This window comes from Mytilus galloprovincialis, chromosome 2 (assembly GCF_965363235.1).
Source record: "Mytilus galloprovincialis chromosome 2, xbMytGall1.hap1.1, whole genome shotgun sequence".
Taxonomy (NCBI): Eukaryota; Metazoa; Mollusca; class Bivalvia; order Mytilida; family Mytilidae; genus Mytilus; species Mytilus galloprovincialis.
The window spans coordinates 98,892,671-98,919,064 of record NC_134839.1 but is presented as its reverse complement, the minus strand read 5'-3'; the positions used below and the strand labels follow the sequence as shown (position 1 = coordinate 98,919,064).

The window sequence follows — 26,394 nt, the reverse complement described above, 5'->3', positions numbered from 1 at the left end:
ACAAAAAATAAACAAAAAAGCATGGAAATTGAGCACGTGTTTAACATGTAAATTCAGATAATAGTTTATTTTAAGGACATACATGCGTATTGCGATCACCGGATTTTTACGAGATGGGTCAAACTGAGGTCACTTTGCATACGGAAAATATGTCGGGGGGAATTGCTTCCTGGAAGGAAGCAATTCAAATAAAGTAAACTTCTTCTAAATATGAATAAATTAAAGAATTTTCTTCAGAAAAAAGTACATGTACATAAGTTTTATAATGTAAACTATCCATTGAGTTATAAAAAAACATATGCACTATTTTTTTAATTTGAGGTTTCTTATGACTTTAATCATCGGGGACATAGCACTATTGTTTTATATAAAATCTCTTCCGGCTTAAAATAATTCAACAGTATTTTGTCGATATTCTAACAACATATTAAACAATAGCTTTGGCCAAACACATTGACGGAGACGTACGCACAGTTGTAATATATCTGAGTTTAATCGTTCCACCTTTTGACAAAAATTAAATATCCATGATAACTCATCTTTACTATGTTGAAAAATGCAATAATTACATTCTACCTTTTGGTCCTCTTTTAAGTAATGCAGATTGTATAGATGTTCCGGTTTTTATAAGTGGTACATATAATGAAATGGAGAAGGTAAAATTATCCCCTTGAAAATTTTACGGAGGCTATCACGAGTTGACTGTTATAAATTATCTGTAACACAGATGACGACGATAATATTCCAATCTTCATAACCACAGTTATGCCCCCCCCCCCCCACCCCACCCCACCGAATCCGAATGCGACATACCGAATAAGACTTATTACCGAGTTTATACTTTCATGACCAACACGAAGAATGCTACATGTTGAGCATGATCTGCTGACCCTTCCTGTGCACCTAAGATCATCTCTGGTTTTGTTGAGGTTTATGTTGCTCAGTCTTTAGTTTCCTATGTTGTGTTTGGTATACTGATGTTTGTCTTTTATTGGTCTTTAATCTTCTTTTTATCCATTGCCATCTGAAAAGTTTACAGTCATATCGCAATTTCTGACAATAGCGCACACAATTAAGGCGAACAACAATCTTGCTGTAATGACTTTTGCGATTAGCTAAGCATCTAGTCATTAAAATGAGAAACGGAATAGCATCATAGGAATTTAGTTTTGATGTTGTAGGCCTATGAAAATAAAGATCCTCAATGTGACATATATGTCTGATAGTATATTATATAATGTTTTTTCTTCTTTTTAATATCGAATTGATTTAGGTCAATGAGGATCCTCTTTCATTTAAGAATTATGCACAAAAAATGAGTAAAAAAAAACCACTTATGAGTTTTCTAAAAGAGGGACGAAAGATACCAGAAGGACAGTCAAACTCATAAATCGAAAATAAACTGACAACGCCATGGCTAAAAATGAATAGGGCAAACAGACAAACAATAGTACACATGACACAACATAGAAAAATAAAAGAATAAACAACACGAACCCCACCAAAAACAAGGGGTGATCTTAGGTGATCTGCTGACCCTTCCTGTGCACCTAAAATCACCTCTGGTTTTGTTCAGGTTTATGTTGCTCAGTCTTCTTGGTTGTGTTTGGTATACTGAGGTATCTAATTCTAAATTAGATACAAGTTTGGCTTAATGGTATAACACGGAACAAGAAAACATAATAGAAACACTACCATCTTCATTATATTCTAATTGATTCTTAAAGTTAGTATAAGACTTAAATCGTTCCTAGTTCTCTCTGGTAGCTTCTCAGATTCAACCCATCACCTCTTTATTTGATCAAACTAATTTTGCGTTGTTGCCTTGAAGTCTTTAAAGCTGACCTGAAATAGACACATAAAGTTAATTTCTAAATATAGTATGTTATACATGTCACGACATTTATAGTGTTAAACATGTGAAAAATGACAAACACTAACTGTCTTCTTTGGTATATGGTCATCTAAAGAAAAACAATCTATTATTTTTGTTAATTGTCTTAGTTTTCTAATTCTCTATCAATATTGTCTATTGAACATAAAATAGTGTTTCTTCTATGGCACTTTTATTCCTCTGCATGTTCTTTTTTCCAGTTAACGTAACATTGTTGATCAGAAACCTGATCCTGGTAAACATGCATAATCCCTGGAATATCTTATGAACTGGGATATATATACTCTATATGCTGATGATACTGGAGTGTTTCTCATTTGGACGCTGAAGTCATATCTTTTGTCGTAAAGTTTTTGGTTTAAACCGACCCTCATTCTAGATATAAGTTAATATATTAGATATTTTTAATTTTTATTTCCCAAGTTCGAAGGGATAGATGTCTTCAAAATAGTCACCAAACTTTTAATTATTTAGTAATAGGACATCAATTGTATAGCGAAACGTAAAATTATAAGGATAATAAGCTCTTTTCTTTATTTATAAGAAACTTCAGTCTCGGCAAGTCGGCAGAGAGAGAGCACAATTGATTCCCATGGAATTGTTTGCTGTAATACACGTGTTCCAAACGTGCGAACATGTTGTCTGTTTGAAGCAACTATGATTTCCCCAAACAATTGTAAGTGCAGCATTTTTTATTTATTTTTTATAAATTTGAAGATAAAAAATATTATAAATATACCATATAACATTATAAGAAAGGGACGAACGATACCAGAGGGATAGCCGAACTCATAGATTAAAAATAAACTGACAACGCCATAATTAAAAATAAAAAGACAAACAGACAAATAATACTACAAAAGGTACAACATAGAAAACTAAATCTATGCATCTTGAGTTGGGGAAATAATGAATAAAATATACGAACGTCCTAATCATTAGTCTGCACATTCAAATTACACCACTGTCCCAGGTAAGGGCAGGGTTGGGATCCCGCTAACATGTTTAACACCCCCCCACACACACACACACACACACCACCACCACCATCACCACCACATTCTGTATGTATTTGCCTGTCCCAAGTCAGGAGCCTGTATTTCAGTGGTTGTTCTCATATAAGTGTTAAATATTTGTGTTTCGTTCATTTTTTTTGTCATAAATTAGGCCGTCAGTTACCTCGTTTGAATTGTTTAACATTGTCATTTCGAGCCCTTTTATAGTTGACTATGTGGTATGGGCTTTGTTGAATGCCGTCCGAATATCTATAGTTGTTGATTTCAGTGTCATTTGGTCTCTTGTGGAGAGTTGTCACATTGGCATTCATACCACATTTCTTTTTTTTTATATATATAGCAATAAACAATGGACAAGGAAAATGTACCCGTAAGTCATAAATTACAATGAAAAATAGAGCATTGATTTTTGGATAGCTAACACATTTCATATGATTCCATTACCTATGATATTTAACGACCTTATTTTTCGCTGAATATTTTGGAAGCCACAATACATCATTTGGCCAGTGCATTGTTTGGTTTAGTTTCAATGGTTCTGTCATTCCACTCAATTTGTAAGGGGCAAAGTTCCATCCAGCCATCAAATTTCTTATTGTATTTTCAGCTTCGTCAGAAAACCACTGCCATTCCATAACAATTCCTCTGACTGACTTTATTTTTTGTTTCATGAATTGTTTAGCACCTAACAATACTCGATGTTCATGCCCCTCTACATCCATTTTGATGAGGATGTTTTTCATAAAGGCTAAGTGAGGTAGACTAAGCAAATCGTCTAGTTTTACTGCTTCTACTGCATCTGTACGCCCATTGTCAAAATAATTCTTGAATTTTGTTTCCATTTTTGAGGAAATACTGTCTGCATTTACATGACCTAAGCCAAAATCACCTTTAATTCCATGTTTGAAATCAACTTTTCCATGTGAATCAGACAATGCATTATATATAATTGCAACTCTATTAGAAAAATGTCCATATTCAACGGATGCACAGATGTGTTGTATATTTTCCATTGCGGCATCTATTGCTATTACCTGCCTACCAAACAACGCAGCAGATAACGCATATATACCAACATTGGCTCCAATGTCAATCAAAGACAGCTGTTGATCCTTCCGTAACATTGACATAACAGCATCTACATTCTCTGATTCAAAAGAACGCCGTTGTTTAATTGTACCGGATATTGCATCATACTCAGGATTGTGAACAAAGAGATTAACTGAACCGGCCTCAGAATGAGCTTGAGTCAAATAGAAATCTTGATCATTCAAATATTTCTTGGATATGTTGCACACATTTGAAAACTTCCATCCACCTCCTGTGAAACTATAAACAGATAGGGGATCTTCATTGTTTTGTGACAAACGTGCATTGTTCTGAGTTAAATTTGAGATTTGTATTGTATGACGCATCTTACCAAAGAATATTTTTTCCCTGTATTGTGTCTTTTCTTTTGCTGAGCTCAGATTAATCCCAGCAAAGCCAATAACCGTGAATATGGTGTAAAACAAGATTACAGTTAGTATAAAGACACCTGTTTTCTTTTTCCTGAGCATGAGTACTTCCTTTCATAAACTAAATGTACAGAAATTTAGTCTACGTCTAAAATAGAAATAATAGATTTACACATGGCAGATAACGATTGTAAAAGAAGTATATACATTTTCTAACCTTAACTTATATTTTGCATTCTCAGACTATATGATACACATAAACTAGCGCTTGTTTCATAATGACGATTTTCTAATTTGTTTCTTGGAAAGCATTCTGCACGGAAACAAGGAGCAACTGAAATTGGTTGTGTACAACGTATATCGTCAAGAAACAAAACTTTTTGTAACTTTAGTATTCATTTTTTCCAGTTCATTCGAATTTTGAGATTTTTTTAAAATAGTCACTGAACAAAGTATTGTATATTTGAGCGAGCAAAGCAGTGTACTTTGCGTCGTTTGTGTCCTGAACGAATAGATATTGGGAGAACGAAGGAGGAGCCTTTTCATCAATATTCAAACAGACGTTTTCAAGTGATTGTAATATATATGCACTAAATAACTGGTTGTTAAAAAATCCATAAATTGTTTTGATAGACCCTTACAGTAGTGCTCTATGCTGGAATACCTATGTTTTGAAGTTCTTTGAATATATGTCTACGGTCTTCCTTTTAATCAACTACCTTATAAAGTCTTATAACACTGTCACATGCTGTGTGTGTCTATCACAAATCAGGATCCAATAATTCAGTCGTTGTCGTTTGCTGCTATCTAGTATGTCATGCTGGTACTAGTATTTGCTGTTCGTTTATTGTTTTCTTTAATCAGGTCGTTAGATTTCTTGTGTTTTGCCTATAAAAAAGAAGATGTGGTACGATTGCAAATGAGACAACTCTCTACAAGAGACCAAAATGACACAGAAATGACCAACAATAGGTCACCGTACGGCCTTCAGCAATTAGCAAAGCCCATACTGCATAGTCAGCTATAAAAGGCCGCGAAATGACAATGTAAAACAATTCAAACGAGAAAACTACCACCCCAATTTATGTACAAAAAATGAACGAATAACAAATATTTAACACATAAACAAACGACAACCAATAGATTACAGGCTCCTGACTTGGGACAGGCACATAGATAGAGAATGTGGCGGGGTTGAACATGTTAGTAAATACCCACTAACCTGGGACAATAGTGTAAATTCGGGGTTTCTTGTGACTTTGAGATGAAGAACAGCAATTAAAGCGCCGTTCCCTTACTTTTTGCATTTGTGTGTTTTGATGTGTATTTACTGATTTTGTGTCATGGATGCTTACTCCATATCTTTTGTTTTCTATTATTTTATTTTGAGGTAAAAAATCTCATAAATTAGAGAGTGTTCGGAAAATTATCAAAATTATAAAGAGAGTATGAATTTATTATACTTTGACAAAAAATATCAAAAATTCTTATCAAAAAGTTAAAAGTTCCATAACTCTAAAAAGACAAAGTTGTTTTTATGGGATTCTTTAAAAAAAAAAATTGGAGGGATATCTATATTAACAAACTTATGCAACAGCCGTTTGCCACTTCAAAGTACCAATTCATCATGTCCCCTCCATGCCAAAATAAAACAACTGGTCCAATATTAGTTTATAAGCTCACAAGCTGAATATCAAATTTTTGGAACTCCTTCTAGAGAACCACTGAATGGAATGGAACCAAACATGGCATGAATGTTCCTTATGAGGTGCTGACCAAGTGTTGTTACTTTGTAGCCGATCCATCATCCAAGATGGCCGCCAGCAAGGGACTTAGTTTAACATAGGACCCTATAGGAAATACATACACAGGTCTTCTTTTAAGGAATCACAGAATGGAATGCAATATTAAACCAAATTTGGCCTCAATCATTACTTTTAAAAAGTAACAGTTATGATTTTTTATCTTTTTTTATATGATTTCAAAAACCCAAGTAACCCAAGTCGGGTGAGCGACACAGGCTGTTTATCTTTTTTAAAAAAATGTGCATGCTGTGGAATGTTTTAAATTTTGAAATAATTTGATTCAGAAATGTTTTTCATAGTGAACATATTGTCCTCCATCGGACAAAATTTCGTATAAAGTATTATATTTCATAGTGAATAAACTCATCATAGATACCAGGATTAAATTATTGTCCTGGACAGTATTTCAGTATGGAAAATTGTCCGCGGACAATATTTTATATTGAATTTTGTCCGATCGACAATATTTCAGGAGAAACAATATTTTATGTTACAAATGCACTAAGTCTTGTTTACATAATAGAGCTATTTTGGCACAAATTTTTATAAACTATTAAAGGAATTTTTTTTTCTTACCTGACCCTCCAATAAAAAGTATGCATTTGTAAATATTACTTTCATTGCTTCCTTACCTTAACATGCCTTCATTTTTCTTCAATCTAAAACTAAAAGTCAGGTATGTAAATTATTTATCACTGGTTTAAAAGCGATACAGGTAACCTAAATATATGTATATACATGCATTTTGTAAATCATTTTACTAAAATATTACAACGATAAAGTAAAAGTAAATGCCTACCAATTTTCAGCTTGATAGCCTTTCAACTATGACAAACTTTCTAAATGTGTCACTAATTTCTCTTTTAGTAGAGCCATTTAAGTACGAAATTATTTCAGTATATATCTATTGTTTTTGTTTTGAATAAATATAACAATATTCTGACGATAAACTCATCAAGCGTTTAAGATAAGTTTACAATTGAATAATACGAACCAGGGGCCGGTAACAAGAAGCATTCTTATGTCTTACGAACGTCTAAAGGGCGTCTTCAGATTTAAGAATGTAACAAGACCCAACCTCAGACCTATCTTAGATTGATTGACAGCCCTTAATGTTTTGAAAAAGTGCATGATTTAAGAACGATTCTTACGTCCACCTTAAAGTGATCTTACTAATTCCGTTAACACAAAATCATTCTTAAATTTTGGTCAGTTATTAAGTGTTCTTAAAACAAACTTAGCAACTTAGGGGTGTACCAAGAACTATTCGCAATAGCTTCACTTGACATTTTTTGTAAGAGTGGTACTGACTACTCTTAGCTGTAAATTCACTTGTTAATAATAGAACAAGTTGCTTAAAAAATGTTAATACGTGAACCTTAGAACTTTTTTATTCTAATTATTAATTCATCTGAAAAGGAAATTATATATTAGTGTTTTCTTGGCCATGTGTGTGGAGGATCTCTTTATTGTAAATCATTACAATTTTGGCTTGTTGAGAGAAGTGTTAAATATAAAGCAAGTAGAAATTTGTGACCTTTTTCAATTAAAACAAGAGTTCCAAATGGTGAAGTTTAAATCATCACTTCTCAAATTTTACGGAAGCAATCATGAGTTGGTTGACCGTTATGGAATATCCGTTATGCAGATGGTATCAGATATGTTCATTATGTCATAACTACAGTCCCATTCCTTTTTCACGAATGTGACCAAACGAGTTAGACTATTTACCGGCTTCGTAATATAATGAGCAACACGATGGGCGCAACACGTGAAGCAGGATCTGCTTACCCTTCCGGATCATCTGAAATCATCCCCAGTTTTTAGTGGGTGTCGTATTGCTGTTATACACATATTTTTGACATATTTGCCTATTGTGTCTGTTTTGTTCACGCATCGTTATCAATATAATGGAATTTGATAAGACTGTCATACAAGTGAGAGGTCAGCTCTTTAAACCAGGTTGAATCCATCATTTTTTTACACTTTGAAAATGTCTGTAACAGGTCAGGAATATGACATGTGTCGTCCATTCGTTTTTTTTATTTTATGTAAGAAGGCTTTCAAAATGTGAGGAAAAAAATATTGTTTAAAGTGAAAAGATATAGGAAGATGTGGTATGAGTGCCAATGAGACAACTTTCCATCCAAATAACAATTTATAAAAGTAAACCATTATAGTAGTGATTTGACCGAAATGAAAGTAGAATAGAAAAGTAAGCCTTCGTCATTTATACAAGATTCAAATCCTACCATTGGCCTGGTGAATAATTGGGCACTCAAATGAAAAAGCACTGATGGATTGTCCTGAGACAAGCATATTTTTATTAAAATAATAATGGTCTATAAGCAATTAAATTAATTTCATGTTTGAAGCGGTGCAATTTTTTTAATTCAATTTGACTTTTATCAAAAAAAGCATTGCAGCAAAGGGGAAGAATAATGGTGGTCTGAGGCCAGAATTGTTTTCCTTAGGTTAAATGGGTAGTTGATTGTTATGCGCATTTTATCGTTCATTAAAACGTTTTTATGATTCATTTAAGGTGATTCTAATATCTTTGCGAGGAACCAAAAACGGAGACGCCAGAAAATTATTAAGAACTCGTAACTTGAAAACTATTACGATGCAACTTAAGGGGGGAAATAAGACCGATCTACGAACAACCTGAGGGAGCTTTGATTTACACTCTTTGAATGATCTTATAATTATCTTATCTTCCCCTTAATTCAATACTTACGACCTCTCTTAATAAAATTTCTTGTTACCGGCCCCAGCTCTTTAAGCAATAGCCCAATCAAACATATTTTCACTGTTTTATGATATTAAAAGGATAGATGTACAGACATATTGTAAAAAATGGAAAATAATACCCAGTACTATGTAATATTGATTGTTTTTCTACAATATGTCCTTTTTGTTATTTTGGTCCAACAATACGTTATAAAAAAATGTGCCGTTTTACACTATAAATATAAAAAAAGAAGATGTGGTATGATTGCCAAATGATACAACTCTCCACTGGTGACCAAATGACACAGCAATTAAAACTATAGGTCACCATATGTCCATATTAACCATGAGCAAATCCAATACCACATAGTCAGCTATAAAAGGCCCCGAAATGACAATGTTAAACAATTCAAACGAGAAAACTAACTAACATTTATGTACAAAAAATGAACAAATACATATATATAACACATAAACGATCGACATCCACTGAATTACATGCTTCTGACTTGGAACAGGCTCATACATACAGAATGGGACAGGGTTAAACATGTTAGCGGGATCCAAACCCTTCCCTAACCAGGGACAGTGGTGTAACAGTACAACATGAGAACGAACTATAAAAAAAAGTTGAAAAAGGCTCAACTCATCAGATGGATAGAAATACAAATACTACAAATACAAGTGGACGTGGCCAGGTACTTATATATCCCAATAACAAAAAAAGAACACTAAGTACAAATCTGAGAGTACTCGAAAGTACTGACAGCTAGTTCAAAACCACTAACAACGAATAAACAAATGTCAATTAAACTGCCAATTGCACCTGATACGGACCTATATTATACCCTGTACGGTCAATAGTGTAAAAAGATCCTGGGTGACTATGGTCCATATTGGGTAGCGCTGAACGACTTTTTGACTTTATGAAACTTTAGTAATTAAAACAAAGAAACAATGATAGACTTTTTAATAATCAAAGAACCTTTTCGAGCACGCTACCATACCCAACGCTCAAAAATTGACAGTGGACAAACAAATCTTATTAGATTCATTAGTTCAAAGACTCATAACTCCTTTAAAAGTAAACTGATAATAAATTATTGAGGATAACACATCTACATCTTATGTAACTGTTATCTACAAAGTCTTAGGAAATGTTGTAGGTGGTTTCCGAGGAGTTTCTATGAAAATCTGTTGCAGTTTTATTTATAACATAATTCTGAGTCAAAGGAGGGTAACTCCTAGAAAATAACAGAATTGATATATAAATCAACACCGATTTCCTTATTATCTACAAAATTTTAGAGGAGTTGCGATGACTAGAACAGGACTGGCACACAGTAGTATATGGAGGTAATTAAGTTCAAAGGGTCATAAAAAATGAATCATAACTTCCTATCATATGTACATCTGAATAGTATGTTCTTATTATCTACAAAGTTTCATGAAATTATGTTGTATTGTTCTAGAGGAGTTTGCAATAACTAGAACTGGACTGATCTAAAACAAAACATTATACCCGACGCCAAAATTGTGATTCTCAAAAGTAAAGTCACAAAAATACTGCACTCGGAGGAAAATTAAAAAGGAAAGTCCCTAATCAAATGGCAAAATGAACAACATTTAACACATCAAACGAATGGATAACAACTGTCATTCATATTCCTGACTTGATAGAGGCATTTTCAAATGTAGAAAATGGTGGAATGAACCTGGTTTTATAGCTAGCTAAAGGTTTCACTTGTATGGCAGTGGCAACAAATGCCATTATATTGGCAACGATGCGTGAACAAAACAAACAGACACATTAGGTAAAAATGTCAAAATAGGGATACAGCCGTCAACATTGTGTTATCATCTTTTAAAATCACTATAAAAACAAACAAATGTAACAAAGCACAAAAAGGCATACATCAAATTTAACAACATCATTTTGCTTTCTTATTATACGATTTTATTTATATATGTATAATCAACCAATACAGGATTGAAAGATAATAAGTACTAGGACCGAATCCTTACCCTGAAAGACATTAACATTAACTTAGACGCGTTTGGCGTCATACAGGTAGAAATGCAATAATTTTTAGTTCAATGTATGACAGCATGTATAAGTACAGAGTCACGACAAATGGACGTCACAAAAACATTTAAGAAAATAAAGTAATATAGATAAAGAAATATAAAAGAATACTATATCACGTTATCAAAATGATCAACAACGTCAGTACGCAGAATCTATACTTCAAGACCATCGTGTATTATTTGTTTAGTTAATATTGAATATTTATCAACAAGGTCTTCGTACCTTCCGGTGAACTTTTTTTTAGAAAAAGGACGTGACGTTCTTTGACATACCCCTGGTTCATCGACTTTCTGTTCAGACACTGGTGACGTTATACAACGTGCAAGTATGAGCTGCAAGCTCTTGAATACCGAGTAAGTTGGTTAATTAATATCCCATATGCAGGTACAGTTGGTATGTTGCTTCTATGGTGGTACTAAGATGACTGTAAAACACAACGAATTACAAAAGGAACTACTACGTAATTACGATTATATGATCCTAATTCAAAGTAAAGAATCATTGCAACCACGATTATGATGTTGGGTAATATTGAGAATGGGGATATGCCAACGAGACAACAACCCGACCAAAGAGCAGACAGCAGCTGAAGGCCACATTTGGGTCTTCAACGCAGCGGAGGTGGGTATCAGGTGGTATATATATATATGAACACTTAATATTTCATTTCATTGTTAAAACGTTTCACAAATCATAGTGTTATGTTTTGTGCATTTGAATGCCATGCTGAACAATTTGAACAAGTTATATATATATAATGTACTCACCTCGCCAGAGTCGTCGCTTTCAATTCAAGAGTGGATTTATGGCAGATTATATCCCTACCTTTGTTATTCTTAGTCATTTATTCAATTTTAAGTTCATGTAATATCTTATTAATTGTGTAATATAATTTCATATTAATTACAAAGTTTTGTGTCAAATGCTCTATTTGCCAAATGTATATTTTTTTGCATTTTATGATTATGAACAAAGGGCTTTTTACGTCAATGTTATTTTGTATTATGCAGTACAACAAGTGCAAATTATGCGTCATGTTGTCTGTCTCTCTATCTGAAAATATATTTTCATTGTTATGTTAATAATATTGCTCACGTGACGACATCAGAAACATTCATATCTTAGAAAAAGTCGACCTTCACCAAAAAAAAACAAAAAAAAAAAAACCGGGGATGATCTCAGGTGCTTCTGAAGGGTAAGCAGATCCTGCTCATCATATGGCAGAAAAGTCCGTTATTAGTTTTTAAGCACCAGCCACCAATGATAACTGCTCAACGTCATTATGTGTAAATCTTTTTAAAGTAAATATCTTGTTACGCATTTATCAATATCATTTTATTAAGATATGTGTAATAGTCCATTTATACAATCACATATTTAGTCCTAACATAAATCCAGACATACAACTGCTTCCTTTCTTTTTGTATTAGCTGATATTGCAAGCTATTCAATCCTTCATACTTCCATGTTCGTCCAACTTTTCGATACACTTTAAACCTGCAGTTAAAAACGTTACACGAATGCAGTCATGTATATGCATGTAATATAATATAATCAATAAGCCAGAAATCAGCGAGAATCTTAATTTATGTTAAAATTGGGTTTTTTATCAGTTTTTGTTATATATATATATATATATATATATATATATATATATATATAACTCATTTTTTTTTTAGTTAGTAATGTTGAATATTGAACATGTGAACCAGAACTTATATACATAAGCTCCAATACTGTTCCGATATCAAAATAATATTCAATTTAGCATGGCAGAAAGGCATTACTTTGTTGTGACATTTCATTAAAACAGAATATTCTTATCTAACTGGATCTTAACTTATTCATTGAACATTGTTTTATGTTATGTTACAGGATAGGGAGAGAGGCAGATTAATTGCTCATAATCTTGTTTAATTTTTAATTAGTTAACTTTCCTGTCAAAAGTTTGGACCATGTGGTGAGATTTTTGTGGTGTTTTTTTTTTTTTTTTTGTGTTATCTATTTTTTTTTTTCATTTTTGTCACAAAATATGTATATATATATTCATTAAATAAAATAATAAAATAAGTAAAAAGTTAACAGTTCCATTCTATCGATTTCATCCTTCATTTGGTATCTTCAACAAGTTTATTTAATGGATGAGAAAGGTTAAGAAATAGAAACAGAAACTGTAATAATAAGTAATATAACCTAAATGTGAAGCATTACACGGAGTCGAACTACATCTTTTCATTTATCCCATTTGGTGCCAAAGTTGTTAATTTCCTTATCCAAAACCTTTCCCGAGCGAGTCTATCCTCCTTAGACCAAGCAGAGCTGTGGTCAATGATTTTAATGGTCAGTCGATTGAGATCTGCCTTAGTGTGGCCAGGGGATCTCAAATGTCGACTGAGAGGGAGGTCTGGCTTGCATTGGTAAACGCTACGATGGTCGTTCATTCGTTTGTGAAACGGCTGTTCTGACTCGCCAACATACTGTTTACCATATTTACACTGTAAGAGATACACAACATTTGAAGTCTTGCAATTAACATTGCAAAATATGGTGTATTCTGTACCAGTGGAGTGACTGTTAAAATTCTGGGTCTCCAGTATTTGTTTGCAAGTCAGACATCGTTCATTTCCTCAACCCTTGCAAGAGCCCCCAGATGAAGAGCCTGCTTGAGAGGATAAGTCAGCTCTCACCAGCAAGTCTTTAAGGCTTTTGGGCCTACGGAAAGCCAGTATATATATATATATATATATATATATATATATATATATATATATATATATATATATATATATATATATATATATATATATATATATATATATATATATATACAAGTACGTCTGAGTCAGTGACAACCCTACAACAGATGTATCCATCGGATCGCCATCAATGATGGTGATACATGGCTGTGTACATAATGTATATACAACTCGTCTAAGCATCAACCCAACAATGTTAGATCTGTAAATTTGCTTTCGCAAATTTTTGGTTCTTCCCTCGCCGGGATTCGAACCCATGCTACTGTGATATCGTGACACCAAATCGCCTGCACTGCAGCCGTCCCGCTAGACCACACGACCACCTGGGCTCTCAAAAAAAAAGAGCTTTCGCTGGCCGTGTGTTACCTTTCCACGTCAGTTTTAATCTAGCGGCGTACTGCAGTACATGATATATAAGGCATGAAGATGTTATTGTTACAGATCAGCTAAATTATCTATAGTAAAGGATCCTACAAATTAATGTAAGATACAGTCACAGAAAATAATTATATTTATAAGTACGTCTGAGTCAGTGACAACCCTACAACAGATGTATCCATCGGATCGCCATCAATGATGGTGATACATGGCTGTGTACATAATGTATATACAACTCGTCTAAGCATCAACCCAACAATGTTAGATCTGTAAACTGTATCTTACATTAATTTGTAGGATCCTTTACTATAGATAATTTAGCTGATCTGTAACAATACCATCTTCATGCCTTATATATCATGTACTGCAGTACGCCGCTAGATTAAAACTGACGTGGAAAGGTAACACACGGCCAGCGAAAGCTCTTTTTTTGAGAGCCCAGGTGGTCGTGTGGTCTAGCGGGACGGCTGCAGTGCAGGCGATTTGGTGTCACGATATCACAGTAGCATGGGTTCGAATCCCGGCGAGGGAAGAACCAAATTTGCGAAAGCAAATTTACAGATCTAACATTGTTGGGTTGATGCTTAGACGAGTTGTATATATATATACAACTCGTCTAAACATCAACCCAACAATGTTAGATCTGTTAATTTGTTTTCGCAAACTTTTTGTTCTTCCCTCGAACCCATGCTACTAAGATATCGTGACACCAAATCGCCTGCACTGTAACCTGCGCGCTGGACCACACGGCCACCTGGGCTTCATAAAAATGAAGCTTTCGGTGGACGGGTGTTACCTTTCCACGTCACTTTTAATCTAGCGTCGTACTACAGTACATGATATATAAGGCATGAAGATGTTATTTTTACAGATCAGCTAAATTTTCTATAGTAAAGGATCCTACAAATTAATTGAAGATACAGTCACAGAAATAATTGTATTCATAAGTACGTCTAAACCAGTGACAACTCTACAACAGATTTATCCATCGGATCACCAGCAGTGATGGTGATACATGGCTATGTACATTTTGTATATACAACTCGTCTTAACATCAACCCAACAATGTTAGATCTGTAAATTTGCTTACACAATTTTTTTTTTTATAATATATATATATATATGTACCTTTGCTTTGCTGGTTCTGCTTTTATATGCTCAACATCACCACAGTGAGAAAACTTTTCTAACGGTCTGCTGATATGAAATCCAGCATTGTTTAATCTGAATATAAAATCATAAAAATGGCAGATTACTCCTTTACTAAAGTACAACGATCTTTATAAAAAATATAAAGGTAAAAGGTTTTAAAACATGAAAAAGTGATATCTTCAACAGAATAAAAAGATCCGACTTAGACGAAATATTTGAGAAAATATGGACTTTTATGGGAATAAGCAATCAATATCAGTTTGTTGATAAAAAACGATTATTTTTGTGTTTTTTAAATTTTTAGCAATATCTGAGAAAGATGTTTTTTTTTTTTTTTTTAAATTTAAAAAAATGGACGGATTACTCTTTTACAAAAATTGGATGATGTTAAATTCAAAGAAAGGTTTACTAGCATTGCTTTGAAGCAACAGTATAGGAGTGAAATGTGCATAAATATACGTGCAATAACAGAATATAGAAATCCGGGTAAAAGCAAAATATGAGGGGGAATTTATATGAACTTAATATAGAATAAGCAATCAATACGGTTGTTTGTATCAAGAAAAAATGTTAATCATGTGGGTTTTTTTTAACGATATCTGACATAGAAATATTTTTTTAAATATATATATATATATATAAAGGGATATAAATATAGCACAAACAAAAAAGACCAAACGAGTGAAAAAAGTATATTTTAACTAAACGCATTTGACTAGCAGGTCGAACAACGGGTGTTCTTAAATCCTTCTGATGATCATTGGATCAGCAGATGTAACAAAATGGATCTTAATTATTAATCTAATATCAAACAGTAAACAATAAACTTGCTTTAAAGTTGGTATACTAAAAAATAGTACAACATATATCTGGATTAAAAGAAAATGCGTTCTCGAACATCGAAGTTCTAGATTGCCTTTAGACGTAAACTCTTTCGATATCAATATCAAAGTTCTAGATAAAAAAAAAAACCTGCACAAACTTAAAAACAGACAGTAGTAATATGTATAAATTGATCTGTAAACTTCTATGTTATTTGGTCTTTGGCGGAGGGTTGTCGCACTATTGGCAATCATTTCGGATCTTCTTATATTTTTTATACTTATCGTCCACAGTGTGTATTGAATGTGTTAATGCATCTTTGTAGAGCATGATAAGTGAATATAAGTATGTGTATCTTCATGATGTAAGCCCATAAAAAAAATAACAATTTTTGTCAAAATGTAAGTATGTATAAATAAGAAATAATCAACCAAAGCAAACCTTTATCACTATCTATCTCTGAAAAAGTAAAACTAGTCATCTCAATTTGTTGAGGGGAAAAAAGCACATAGAACGCGTATTTGTCTCGTAATTTGTTAAAAAAAAATGTACCTTCTTTTAAAATCATCATCCTCTGCTCCCCATCCAAAGAAAGCATTTGAAAAACCATTACACTTCTTATACTGTTTCGTTGATACCGAAGAGATACCACCAAAAAATCCGGGATAAATCATGCTTAATAATATAAGAAAGAGTTATTTTACAACAATATTCTATGAAAAAAGTAAAATCACAAAAATACTGAACTCCGAGGAAAATTCAAACGGAAAATCCCATATCACATGGCAAAATCAAATGACAAAACACATCAAACGAATGGACGACAACTTTCATATTCCTGACTTGGCACAGGCATTTCTAATGTAGAAAATGGTGGATTGAACCTGGTTTTATAGCGCTAAACCTCTTTTACGACAGTCTCATCAATATTTACCACGATGCATGAACAAAACAGACATGATAAATAAAATAGTCAAAATATGGGTACAGCAGTCATCACTGTGTTACAATCTTAAACCAAACAATTTTACAAAAAAGTACAAAAGCATCGATCAAATTAAAAACACATTCATTGCTTCGCGTGTCTGACGTAAAAAAAAAATACGTAACATAGGAAGAAATTTTGGCGTACAATGTTTACACAAAACAATTTTATATTAAATACCACATAGGGTATTTTGGCATACAGGGTGAATAAATCAAAAGTATGTTAGAATTAATTTCAGAAATAAACCGAGATTTAAAATTGTCCAGAAGTTCTGTAGAATTTCTAAGAATCCACAAATGGTTAATACCACTACTCGATTAAAATACTTTTGTTGTTTGTCGTTCTAAGTATTTTCTAATTTATAATAGAACTATAACATAATAACAAATAGTTTTTGAAGTATTTAAACTCCTTAAAGGAAGAGACTTATTTCATTGAGCCGCAACACCTCTGAAACCACACAAAGTCGGACACATCTGTGATATGACGTATAAATGGAGTGTTTCGTACTTCCTAAATTTTTTTTTATAACAATACGAAACGCCAATTTGTAAAAAAATGTCCAAATGCGGAAATTGATATTTATCCGTGTTTTCAACGCTTTCGCGCATGCTCATTAAACGTACTACCCTTATAAATTCACTTAATACATATATTATATAGGACAATAGTGTAGATTAAAAATTACACTATTCCAAGCCCTTTTGTTTTCTACAATTGATATTACCAATAATTAACAAGTTCCATGTCGAATCCGATACTTTACATATTATATGTCACAAAATACGTGATCCCTGTCACCTAATCTGTACGTTCCGCATCTGTCAGGCGTACAACTAAACAGTGTATTCAGAATTTGTTATAAACACGGATAATAATCACACCTGCAATTCGCCATTACAGGGAATAACTATAGACTTTATAGCTAGCTTGACTTTATCAAATGACAATACGATTTTTAAAAATCCAGTCTAACGATAAGGCATAGGTTCTCAAGTCAGTCACGGTCCGGCGATGTCATGGGTATGGTCTTGTATTAAAACAAAAACGACTAACAATTTACAAAAAGTCCAACTGCCCAAACTCAATATCATCAACATGCGTGCTATTTGTAAGATCAATTTTAAAAAGAAAACCATGTACAGTCTATTTATATTAGTAGCATGTATCTTTAAATAGGATGAACGTTTTATATTATGAACATAAAATTTATTTTACAAATCTGGCACTAATTTCATCAACAGTACAAAATAACAACAAAACATAGATAACTAAAAAGTGTACAACACGAACCCCACGAAAACCGTATCAAGTTGTTAACCTGAATCCAAACCAATCGTTCACTTCTTTTAATATAATTACCTATAATTTTTCCTCTCCATTTTACCAGCTAAATGGTAAGCCATTGTATCGTTACAGAAATACAAATTTCTGTCGTCTTCCGGTAGCATATCAACGTCATGGATTACAATGCAATCATACGAATACATATCATCCTGCATTGCATGCTCATATCCAATGTTTGATAACATTCCTCTGTTAAATGGATGAGCATCTGCCTAAAAACATACAGGAATAAATTGTCAACAAAAATTTGTTATGCAAATGATGTGAGAACACTTTTATCGTCTTAAATTCAGTCTGATTGTTAGTTCAGCAATAACAAATACAACTAAATATCTCATGTTTTGTCTGTATTGTTTACTACGACTGCATGCATCTTTAGTCATCTGCTCGTGAAAAGCCTTGTTCAGAGACCAATCGATGTTCATTAATACAAAACCAGATACAAGGTTACAGAAGTTTACTTTTATATCTAAACTTAAAGTTTTTCAACATTTTGAAATGACAGCAAACATTGTTGTGTTTTTAACCTTAGTATAAATATCACATCGACTTCTTGGGAGATGAAATCCAAGATTCTAAAACTTTTTTTTGTAATAGTTTTTTTTTCAGAAAATCGATAAATAGAAAGCAACTTTATTGAGCATATTACAATGTACAGTATACTGGTTATTTTATGTATACAAAATACCTTAACATTCCCGCGTTTTATCAGCCTGTAGCAAATATACTTCTACTAGATGTTCTGTACTAATCATAACTTATTACCATTACGGATATTGAATTGAAGTCTATTAAAACAAGCGTCAATTGTTTTAAAGGTAAATTAACTCATCATAGATACCAAGGCTGATTTTTTAGTACGCCAGATACGCGTTTTGTCTACAAAAGACTCATCAGAGACGCTTGAATCAAAACAGTTGAAAAGACCAAATAAAATAATATGTTGAAAAGCTTTGAGAACCCAAAGTTACTAAATATTTTGCTAAATACAGCCAAGGTTATCTATCCATGTGGTAGTAAATCCCTAGTATTTAAAATAAAATCATTTTTAAAGAGTTTATTCTCAATAATGGCCATATCAATAATAATACCTGTAACTTATTTAATGAGCTTTTGAAGAGGAAAAACTACTCAAAAGTTTACGGCAACTCAAAACAATCTTTGACAGATACGAGATGAATGATCCTTTATTCATAAGTGAAATGTATTTTGCAATCTCAAATCTGTAGAAATGAAAATATTTGTCTGATCACAAAATTATCCTATTGTGTCCTTTTCCCATTTGACTGAGTGAGAATTCGCATGGCGGATAATGCATGTATAGTAACAGATAACCGGTTTCGTTCCTTTTGGAATTCATGTGACTCCCTTTATTTTTTCATTTTTAGTTTCTGATTTGATTCATGCGACTTGAACATCGGTAAACTACTATTGTCTGTAATCTAGTTCATATCTAGAACCGGATACCCTTTTAAAATCAACAATACAAAAAAATGTAAAATCACAAAAACTCCGAGGAAAATTCAGTTTTTAATCAAATGGTAAACAAAAAGGTCAAACACATCGAACGAATGGAAAACAACTGTTAAATTCCTGACTTGGTACAGGCATTTTCTTATGTAGAAAATGATGGATTAAAACTAGTTTTAACGCTAGCTAAACATCTCACTAGTACGACAGTCGCGATTCATTCCATTCTTTTGACAACGATGTGTGAGCAAAAAACCCAAGACACAATACGTAGAAATATCAAAAATAGGGGTACAGCTTTCAACGTTATGTTATTGTCTCAATCATTTAAAAAACAAACAGATATATAAACAAACGTTTACCTGTTCTACAAGATATATTCCAAATTCTTGTTTTTGCCGATATATTCGGGGCAGAACATTATTAAAGAAAATTTTAAGCTGTTGTTCTCTCTTTCTGTATGGTACAATTATTGCTACTTTTTGATACGGTCGACAACTTGGTATATGATGACCTTTGTTCATAAAGGAATAAATACGAGTTAGATCATCATATGGAATAACAGTTTTATTCAAAACCTCTCTTCCGTCTGAAATATAAAATTAACATCAATTTATACCATCAAATACCCAGATACATTAATCACATTTAATTAAACAGGATACTTAAGAAATATGGTTCAACATTTATAAATGAAAATAGATGCAGATAAGAGATTACAGAATCAACCACCCAGCAAATGTTATAGCCACCGGGTTGTGTAGTATTGCGGCCTTCGGTTCTTTTGGCTGTTAACTGGAAAACTTTTTCTTTTTTAAATATCCAATAATCTGTTGTGCTCATATACACAAAAAATATGGAACTTTAATCCGTAATCTTGACAGTAAAACAGCATATTAAACTCAATCTAAATCGTGGTACTGCCTACATATACATCACATACTGCAACATTTACGAAAAAATTAGCACTTACGAATTTCAGATTGCGTTATCTCATTCATTCCTGAAAAATGTGATTAAACCCTAATTGCTAGTACTTATTACAATTGTTTGGTAATGAATAAATAAACTCGTCATAAATACCAGGATAAAATTTTGTATCTAAGCCAGACGCGCGCCTCATCTACAAAAGACTCATCAGTGACGCTCGAGTCCAAAAAAAAAAATGGCCAAATAACGTACGAAGTTGAAGAGCATTGAGGACCAAATTCCTAAACATTTTGCCAAATACAGCTGAGGTAATCTATTCCTGAGGTAAAAAAGCCTTATTATTTCAAAAATTAAAATTTTTGTAAACAGTTAACTTGTAAATATGACCATATCAATGATAATTCATGTCAACACAGAAGTACTAACGACAACTGAGCAGGTAATACCATCGGGGACTTAAAACTCCACCCAGCAGTGACACCGATCCAGTGGTTGTAAATAAACTCATCATAAATACCAGGATTAAATTTTGTATCTACGCCAGACGCGTACCTCGTCTATAAAAGACTCATCAGTGACGCTCGAGTCAAAAATAAAAATAAAAAGGTCAAATAAAGTACGAAGTTGAAGGGCGTTGAGGACCAAAATTCCAAAAACATTTGCCAAATACAGCTACGGTAATCTATTCCTTAGGTAAAAAAGGCCTTAGTATTTCAAAAATTCAAAAGTTTTGTAAACAGTTAATTTATAAAAGAGGGACGAAAGATACCAAAGGGACAGTCAAACTCATAAATCTAAAACAAACTGACAACGCCATGGCTAAAAACGAAAAAGACAAACAAACAACAGCACACACGACACAACATAGAAAACTAAAGAATAAACAACACGAACCCCACCAAAAAACTAGGGGTGATCCCAGGTGCTCCGGAAGGGCAAGCAGATCCTGCTCCACATGCGGCACCCGTCGTGTTGCTTATGTGATAACAAATCCGGTAAATAGTCTAATTCGGTAGGTCACATTCATGAAAGGGAAGGGGATTGTAGTTTCGACGTAAGGAACATATCCGATATCATTTGTGAAACGGTTATTCCATAACGGTCAACCAACTCATGATGGCGTCCGTAAAATTTACGAAGGGATGATTTCAACTTCACCATTTGGAACTCTTGGTTTAATAACTTCCTTGTGAGCAGCTACCCTCTATCAAGAAAATCATGATAGGAAATACAAGCACGGGAATATCGTATCAATTGGGAGATATATACCCCGTATGCAGGTGCTGCTGGAATGTTGCTACTTAGAAATGGAAAGTTCACAATTGGAAAGCTGAAATCATCTCTTTTGTCGTAAAGTTTTGTTTTCAACCGACCCTCAAATATGAATATAATATATATGACCTTATCAATATCAATGATAATTTATGTCAGCACAAAAGTGCTGACTACTGGGCTGGTGATACCCAGAAAACATCACTATACAATAATGAAAACAATAATTTCCAGTTAAATTTTTAAGACCGTATATCACAACGCGCGTCTGGCATATTATATCATAATCCTAGTACCTTTGATAACTTTTTGTCTATTTGGGTTATATTACTAAGTATTAAACGTGTTTGTCTATTGCTAATGTGCTTAGAACTTTATATTTTAACACAACAGTTGATTTTGGAATCTATAGAATAGATCAGACTGATCATTGAAAGCAAACAATAATTGAATTTATGCAAGCTTTAAACATTTTGTAATTTGTTTTACCACATAATGACTTACACAATCCAACGGGAGGCCATTTACAAGAATTAGCTTTTTCTGATATCGTTATTTGGTCTTTCAATAGTTCTTTTAACTCTATATCTTCATGTTCAGGATTCTGATATGCTGATTGAATTGCATTATTCCCAAGAACTTGAAACGTTTTATCAAATCGATTAAATTTCAAAACATTTTTATAGAAATAAACGTTCATTATATAAACTGTTACAACTGACATAGAAAATCCGCTGATTAGTAAACAAAAGGCTTGCTTGAACCTGGAACCCATGATTCTGTAACTAAAATGAAAGAAATCAGTTAGGTGGTGACGATTAATTTTTTGGTATCTGAACTAAAAAAACGAACTCGACTACATCACTTTTTAAAATAAGCTGTATCATAATTTTCTCGTCAGTGAATTCTTCACAATCATGCAAAAGTTCTTTTCTGGAGTTAGGCAAAATACGTACGTTGAAGGAATGAACTTATTTGACATTAACATTATCTTGATTGTTTGTCGAATTGATCACTTTTAATGTTAACATATTGATACGGAAACGGTCAGCCTCAACCAATCCAAACAGGTCTTATTAATGGGAAAGGTACCAGAGGGACATTCAAACTCGATAGATCGAAAATATACTGACAACGCCATGACTTAAAAATAACCAAACAGACAAATAATAGTACACAAGACACAAAATAGAAAACTAAAGACTAATCAACACGAACCCCACCAAAACTGGGGATAATCTCAAATGCTCTGGAAAGGTAAACAGATCATGCTCCACATGTAGCACCCATCGTGTTGCTATTGTAATTACAAACCCAGTACAAAATCTAATTCAGTTGGTCACAATCGTGAAAAGGGAAAGAGATTGTAATTACGACATAAGGAATATATCCGATATTATCTGTGAAACGGATATTCCGTAACGGTCAACCAACTCGTGGTGGCTTCCGTAAAATTTACGAAGGGATGACTTCATCTTAACCATTTGTAACTCTTGGTTATATAGCCTTTTGTGAGCAGCAAACCTCTATCAAGGAAATCATAATTGGAAATACAAGCCCCAGAGTATCGTATCAATTGGGAGATACATGCTCTGTATGCAGGCGCTGCTGGAATGTTGCTACATAGAAATAAAAAGTTCACAGTTGGGAAGCTGAAATCATCTCTTGTGTCGTTAAGTTTTCACCCGACCCTCATTGTCAACTTTTAGATGTTAGTCAAGATATGTGGCAGAATTAAGCGACATTATTATTTAAGGACCTAACCTTGTTATTTTCAACTATTTTGCGCAATAATAGGGGAATTATAGACTTTAAAAGTGTCTGCGAGCCAATAAATCTAAATCCCTGCTTTTAGAGAACAATCAAAGTAGTTTATAAAAGGTTTCTTTTATGTGTTTTAAGTTTAGTTTCCGGTCACGGTGAAAAAACTTACTATGCGGTATGGGTGTTGTTCATTGTTGAAGTTCGTACGGGAACCCATTGTTGTTAATTCCTACGTCTTTGGTCTCTGTTGGAGAGTTGTTAAGTTGTTGCATAACAGTCATAACATATTTTCCCTTTTTATATATGGATGATTTTATTCGTTTCTTTTAGTCAACAACTGTGTAGAATATACAAAATAACTATTTATAAAGAAGAATTATTGTTAAATAAACAAAATGTGATTTTTTTCCTTTCTAATACTAGTTATTTGAAGCATTCCTGTCAAGTTTTGTCATAATTAGTGCAATAGTTTGAGAAAAATCCAGTATAATGATAGACGACATCTACAGCGATTCGAGCAACATTTCGTCGACAAATCCAAACCACGCCGCTTCAAGATAGAATAAAGTGTGGACCAAAGTGTGGCCTCCACTACGACTACACCACGTTTACAACACGCTGTTCAAGACCATAATACGATTCTAGCACGTCCTTGTCGTCCTCATCACGCTATTCTTACGACCTGACTACGTCCGTACTATGACCATCATTCTCATTGTCTTTTTCACATAAAATATATTAAATCTCTCCAGGTTTTGTTTGTCTGTATGTAATTAGACTTCTTGTCCATTTTCTCTAACGACTCAACCATGCTTCTCGTTTTAGTATAGATTAAACCGACGGTTTTTCCGTTTGATTGGTTTTACACTAGTAATTTTGGGGCCCTTTATAGCTTGCTGTTCGGTGTGAGCTAAGGCTCCATGCTGAATGCCGTTCCTTGGTCTATAATGTTTTATTTTTATAAATTGCCACTTGGATGGAGAGTTGTCTCATTGGCACTCATACCACATCTTCCTTTATCTATTGACACATCTGTGTCATCTCTGCTATCGTTCATTTAAATATCGTAGTCGGTCCAACATCTCTGCTTGATCATGATTCGTTACTATCAGAGCTCACTCTGCCTCTACATCAACCCCTACCACAACGTCCACGTGTTCTAGTAGAATTTGGTGGCATGGCTGTATTGTTTCCGCGAAATCTACGTATTGATCAGAAATAGAAGGAATGGAAATGTATTGATATGGAACACGATGTTGTCAATTTTGCTGAAGATCGCGGTATAAACGTAGTATAATCGTGGTAAGAAGTGCTATAAACTTAGTAGAAGCGTGGTAAGATCGTGTTGCAATCGGATAACTCGTGGTATGGTCGTAGTGAAAAGGTGGTGAGCGTAGAAAGATGATGATAATCGTAGTGAGGTCGCAGAATAAGCGCGGTGAGAACATTGTATTATCGTAGCGGGATCGATGTAGAGGCGTAATGAGGACGTAGTAGTATCGTGAAAGCAACGTGATTTACATTTTCATGCCGCTCATACCGCGACCTCACCACGATCTGAATTTATTTTAGATCGTGGTGCGATCGTGGTCTAGTGGGACTTCGGCTTAACTACATGTTCATTAAAGTATTTTCTAGGAAAATGTTCTATCATAGCAGAATAAAAGAAATAAGGAGAAAAGGCTCCCCAAAACACTAAGTATAGCTTGTTCTGTCAACTGAATATGCATGGTAGAGTCCTATTTTAAGGAAATTTTCTCATAAAATGTGTTTTGGAGACGCAATCCACTCAGAATATTTATTTTTTTGTAACATTTCACTTTAATAGCAAGAAATTTTAACACATGAGAGTACTCATATAGTAGTGTATATTTGTTTAGGGGCCAGCTGAGGGACGCCTCCGGGTACGGGAATTTCTCGCTACATTGAAGACCTGTTGGTGACCTTCTGCTGTTGTTTTTTCTATGATCGAGTTGTTGTCTCTTTGACACATTCCCCATTTCCATTCTCAATTTTATCACAAGGTCAAAGGTGCATGTACAGCTTCCCATATTAGGTGTAATACCACCATTGATTTGTCCCTATTTGTCTTTTTTAAATTTGCACTTTTAGTAAGCTAGTTAATTTAAAGCCATTTTTTTAAGATGTGTATTTCCGACAACAAAGTTACATTATGAATTGAATGTGAGGAAGTGTTGCATGTTGACATTTTTTTCATACATATCCGCCATATAATTCAAATGTTGTTGTTTTTTTTGTTTTTTTGTTTTTGTGGTTTATTTTCTTTTCATTAAAACGGTTCAACTAACGTCTAATTTTACTGTAATAAAATCGGTGAGTTATTCTTCAACATAATAATTCATCTTTTGGAACATGACTAAAATGATACAAAAGACTAAAAACTTCGGATGACGAACCTACTGTTAATGTATATATAAAACTTACCGTTTACATAAACACAGACGTTGTAGTGAACTGATGTTAAACATGTTGGAAGATTTTCTTAAATATTTTATTTTACATT

General features: G+C 33.4%; 1 protein-coding gene and 1 long non-coding RNA gene across 2 annotated transcripts; both read right to left on the bottom strand.

Annotated features, from left to right (window-relative positions):
* Positions 1-1,687: 1,687 nt before the first annotated feature.
* Positions 1,688-6,898, bottom strand: LOC143065066 (uncharacterized). Its single transcript, XR_012975395.1, has 4 exons — positions 6,805-6,898; positions 5,087-5,255; positions 3,355-4,515; positions 1,688-1,845 (listed from the first exon to the last, which is right to left on the bottom strand). It is a non-coding gene; the product is annotated as an uncharacterized LOC143065066 (long non-coding RNA).
* A 5,422-nt stretch (positions 6,899-12,320) lies between these two features.
* On the bottom strand, positions 12,321-22,854 carry LOC143062471 (beta-1,4-galactosyltransferase 5-like). The gene is made up of 6 exons (XM_076234158.1): positions 22,611-22,854; positions 20,267-20,493; positions 18,450-18,646; positions 16,652-16,774; positions 15,254-15,349; positions 12,321-12,488 (listed from the first exon to the last, which is right to left on the bottom strand). The coding sequence occupies exons 1-6, from the start codon at positions 22,828-22,830 to the stop codon at positions 12,353-12,355; spliced, it is 999 nt and encodes a 332-aa protein (XP_076090273.1). The 5' UTR covers positions 22,831-22,854; the 3' UTR covers positions 12,321-12,352.
* Positions 22,855-26,394: the final 3,540 nt, after the last annotated feature.

Excerpts from the sequence above, each read along its gene's own strand:
- LOC143062471 (XM_076234158.1), bottom strand. The coding sequence starts at position 22,830 with ATGTCAGTTGTAACAGTTTATATAATGAACGTTTATTTCTATAAAAAT. Across the intron at positions 16,775-18,449 it reads ATGGAGAGGAAAAATTATAG|CATGATTTATCCCGGATTTT; the intron begins GTAATTATATTA and ends TATATTATTAAG. Across the intron at positions 15,350-16,651 it reads GATGATGATTTTAAAAGAAG|ATTAAACAATGCTGGATTTC; the intron begins GTACATTTTTTT and ends TTTTATATTCAG.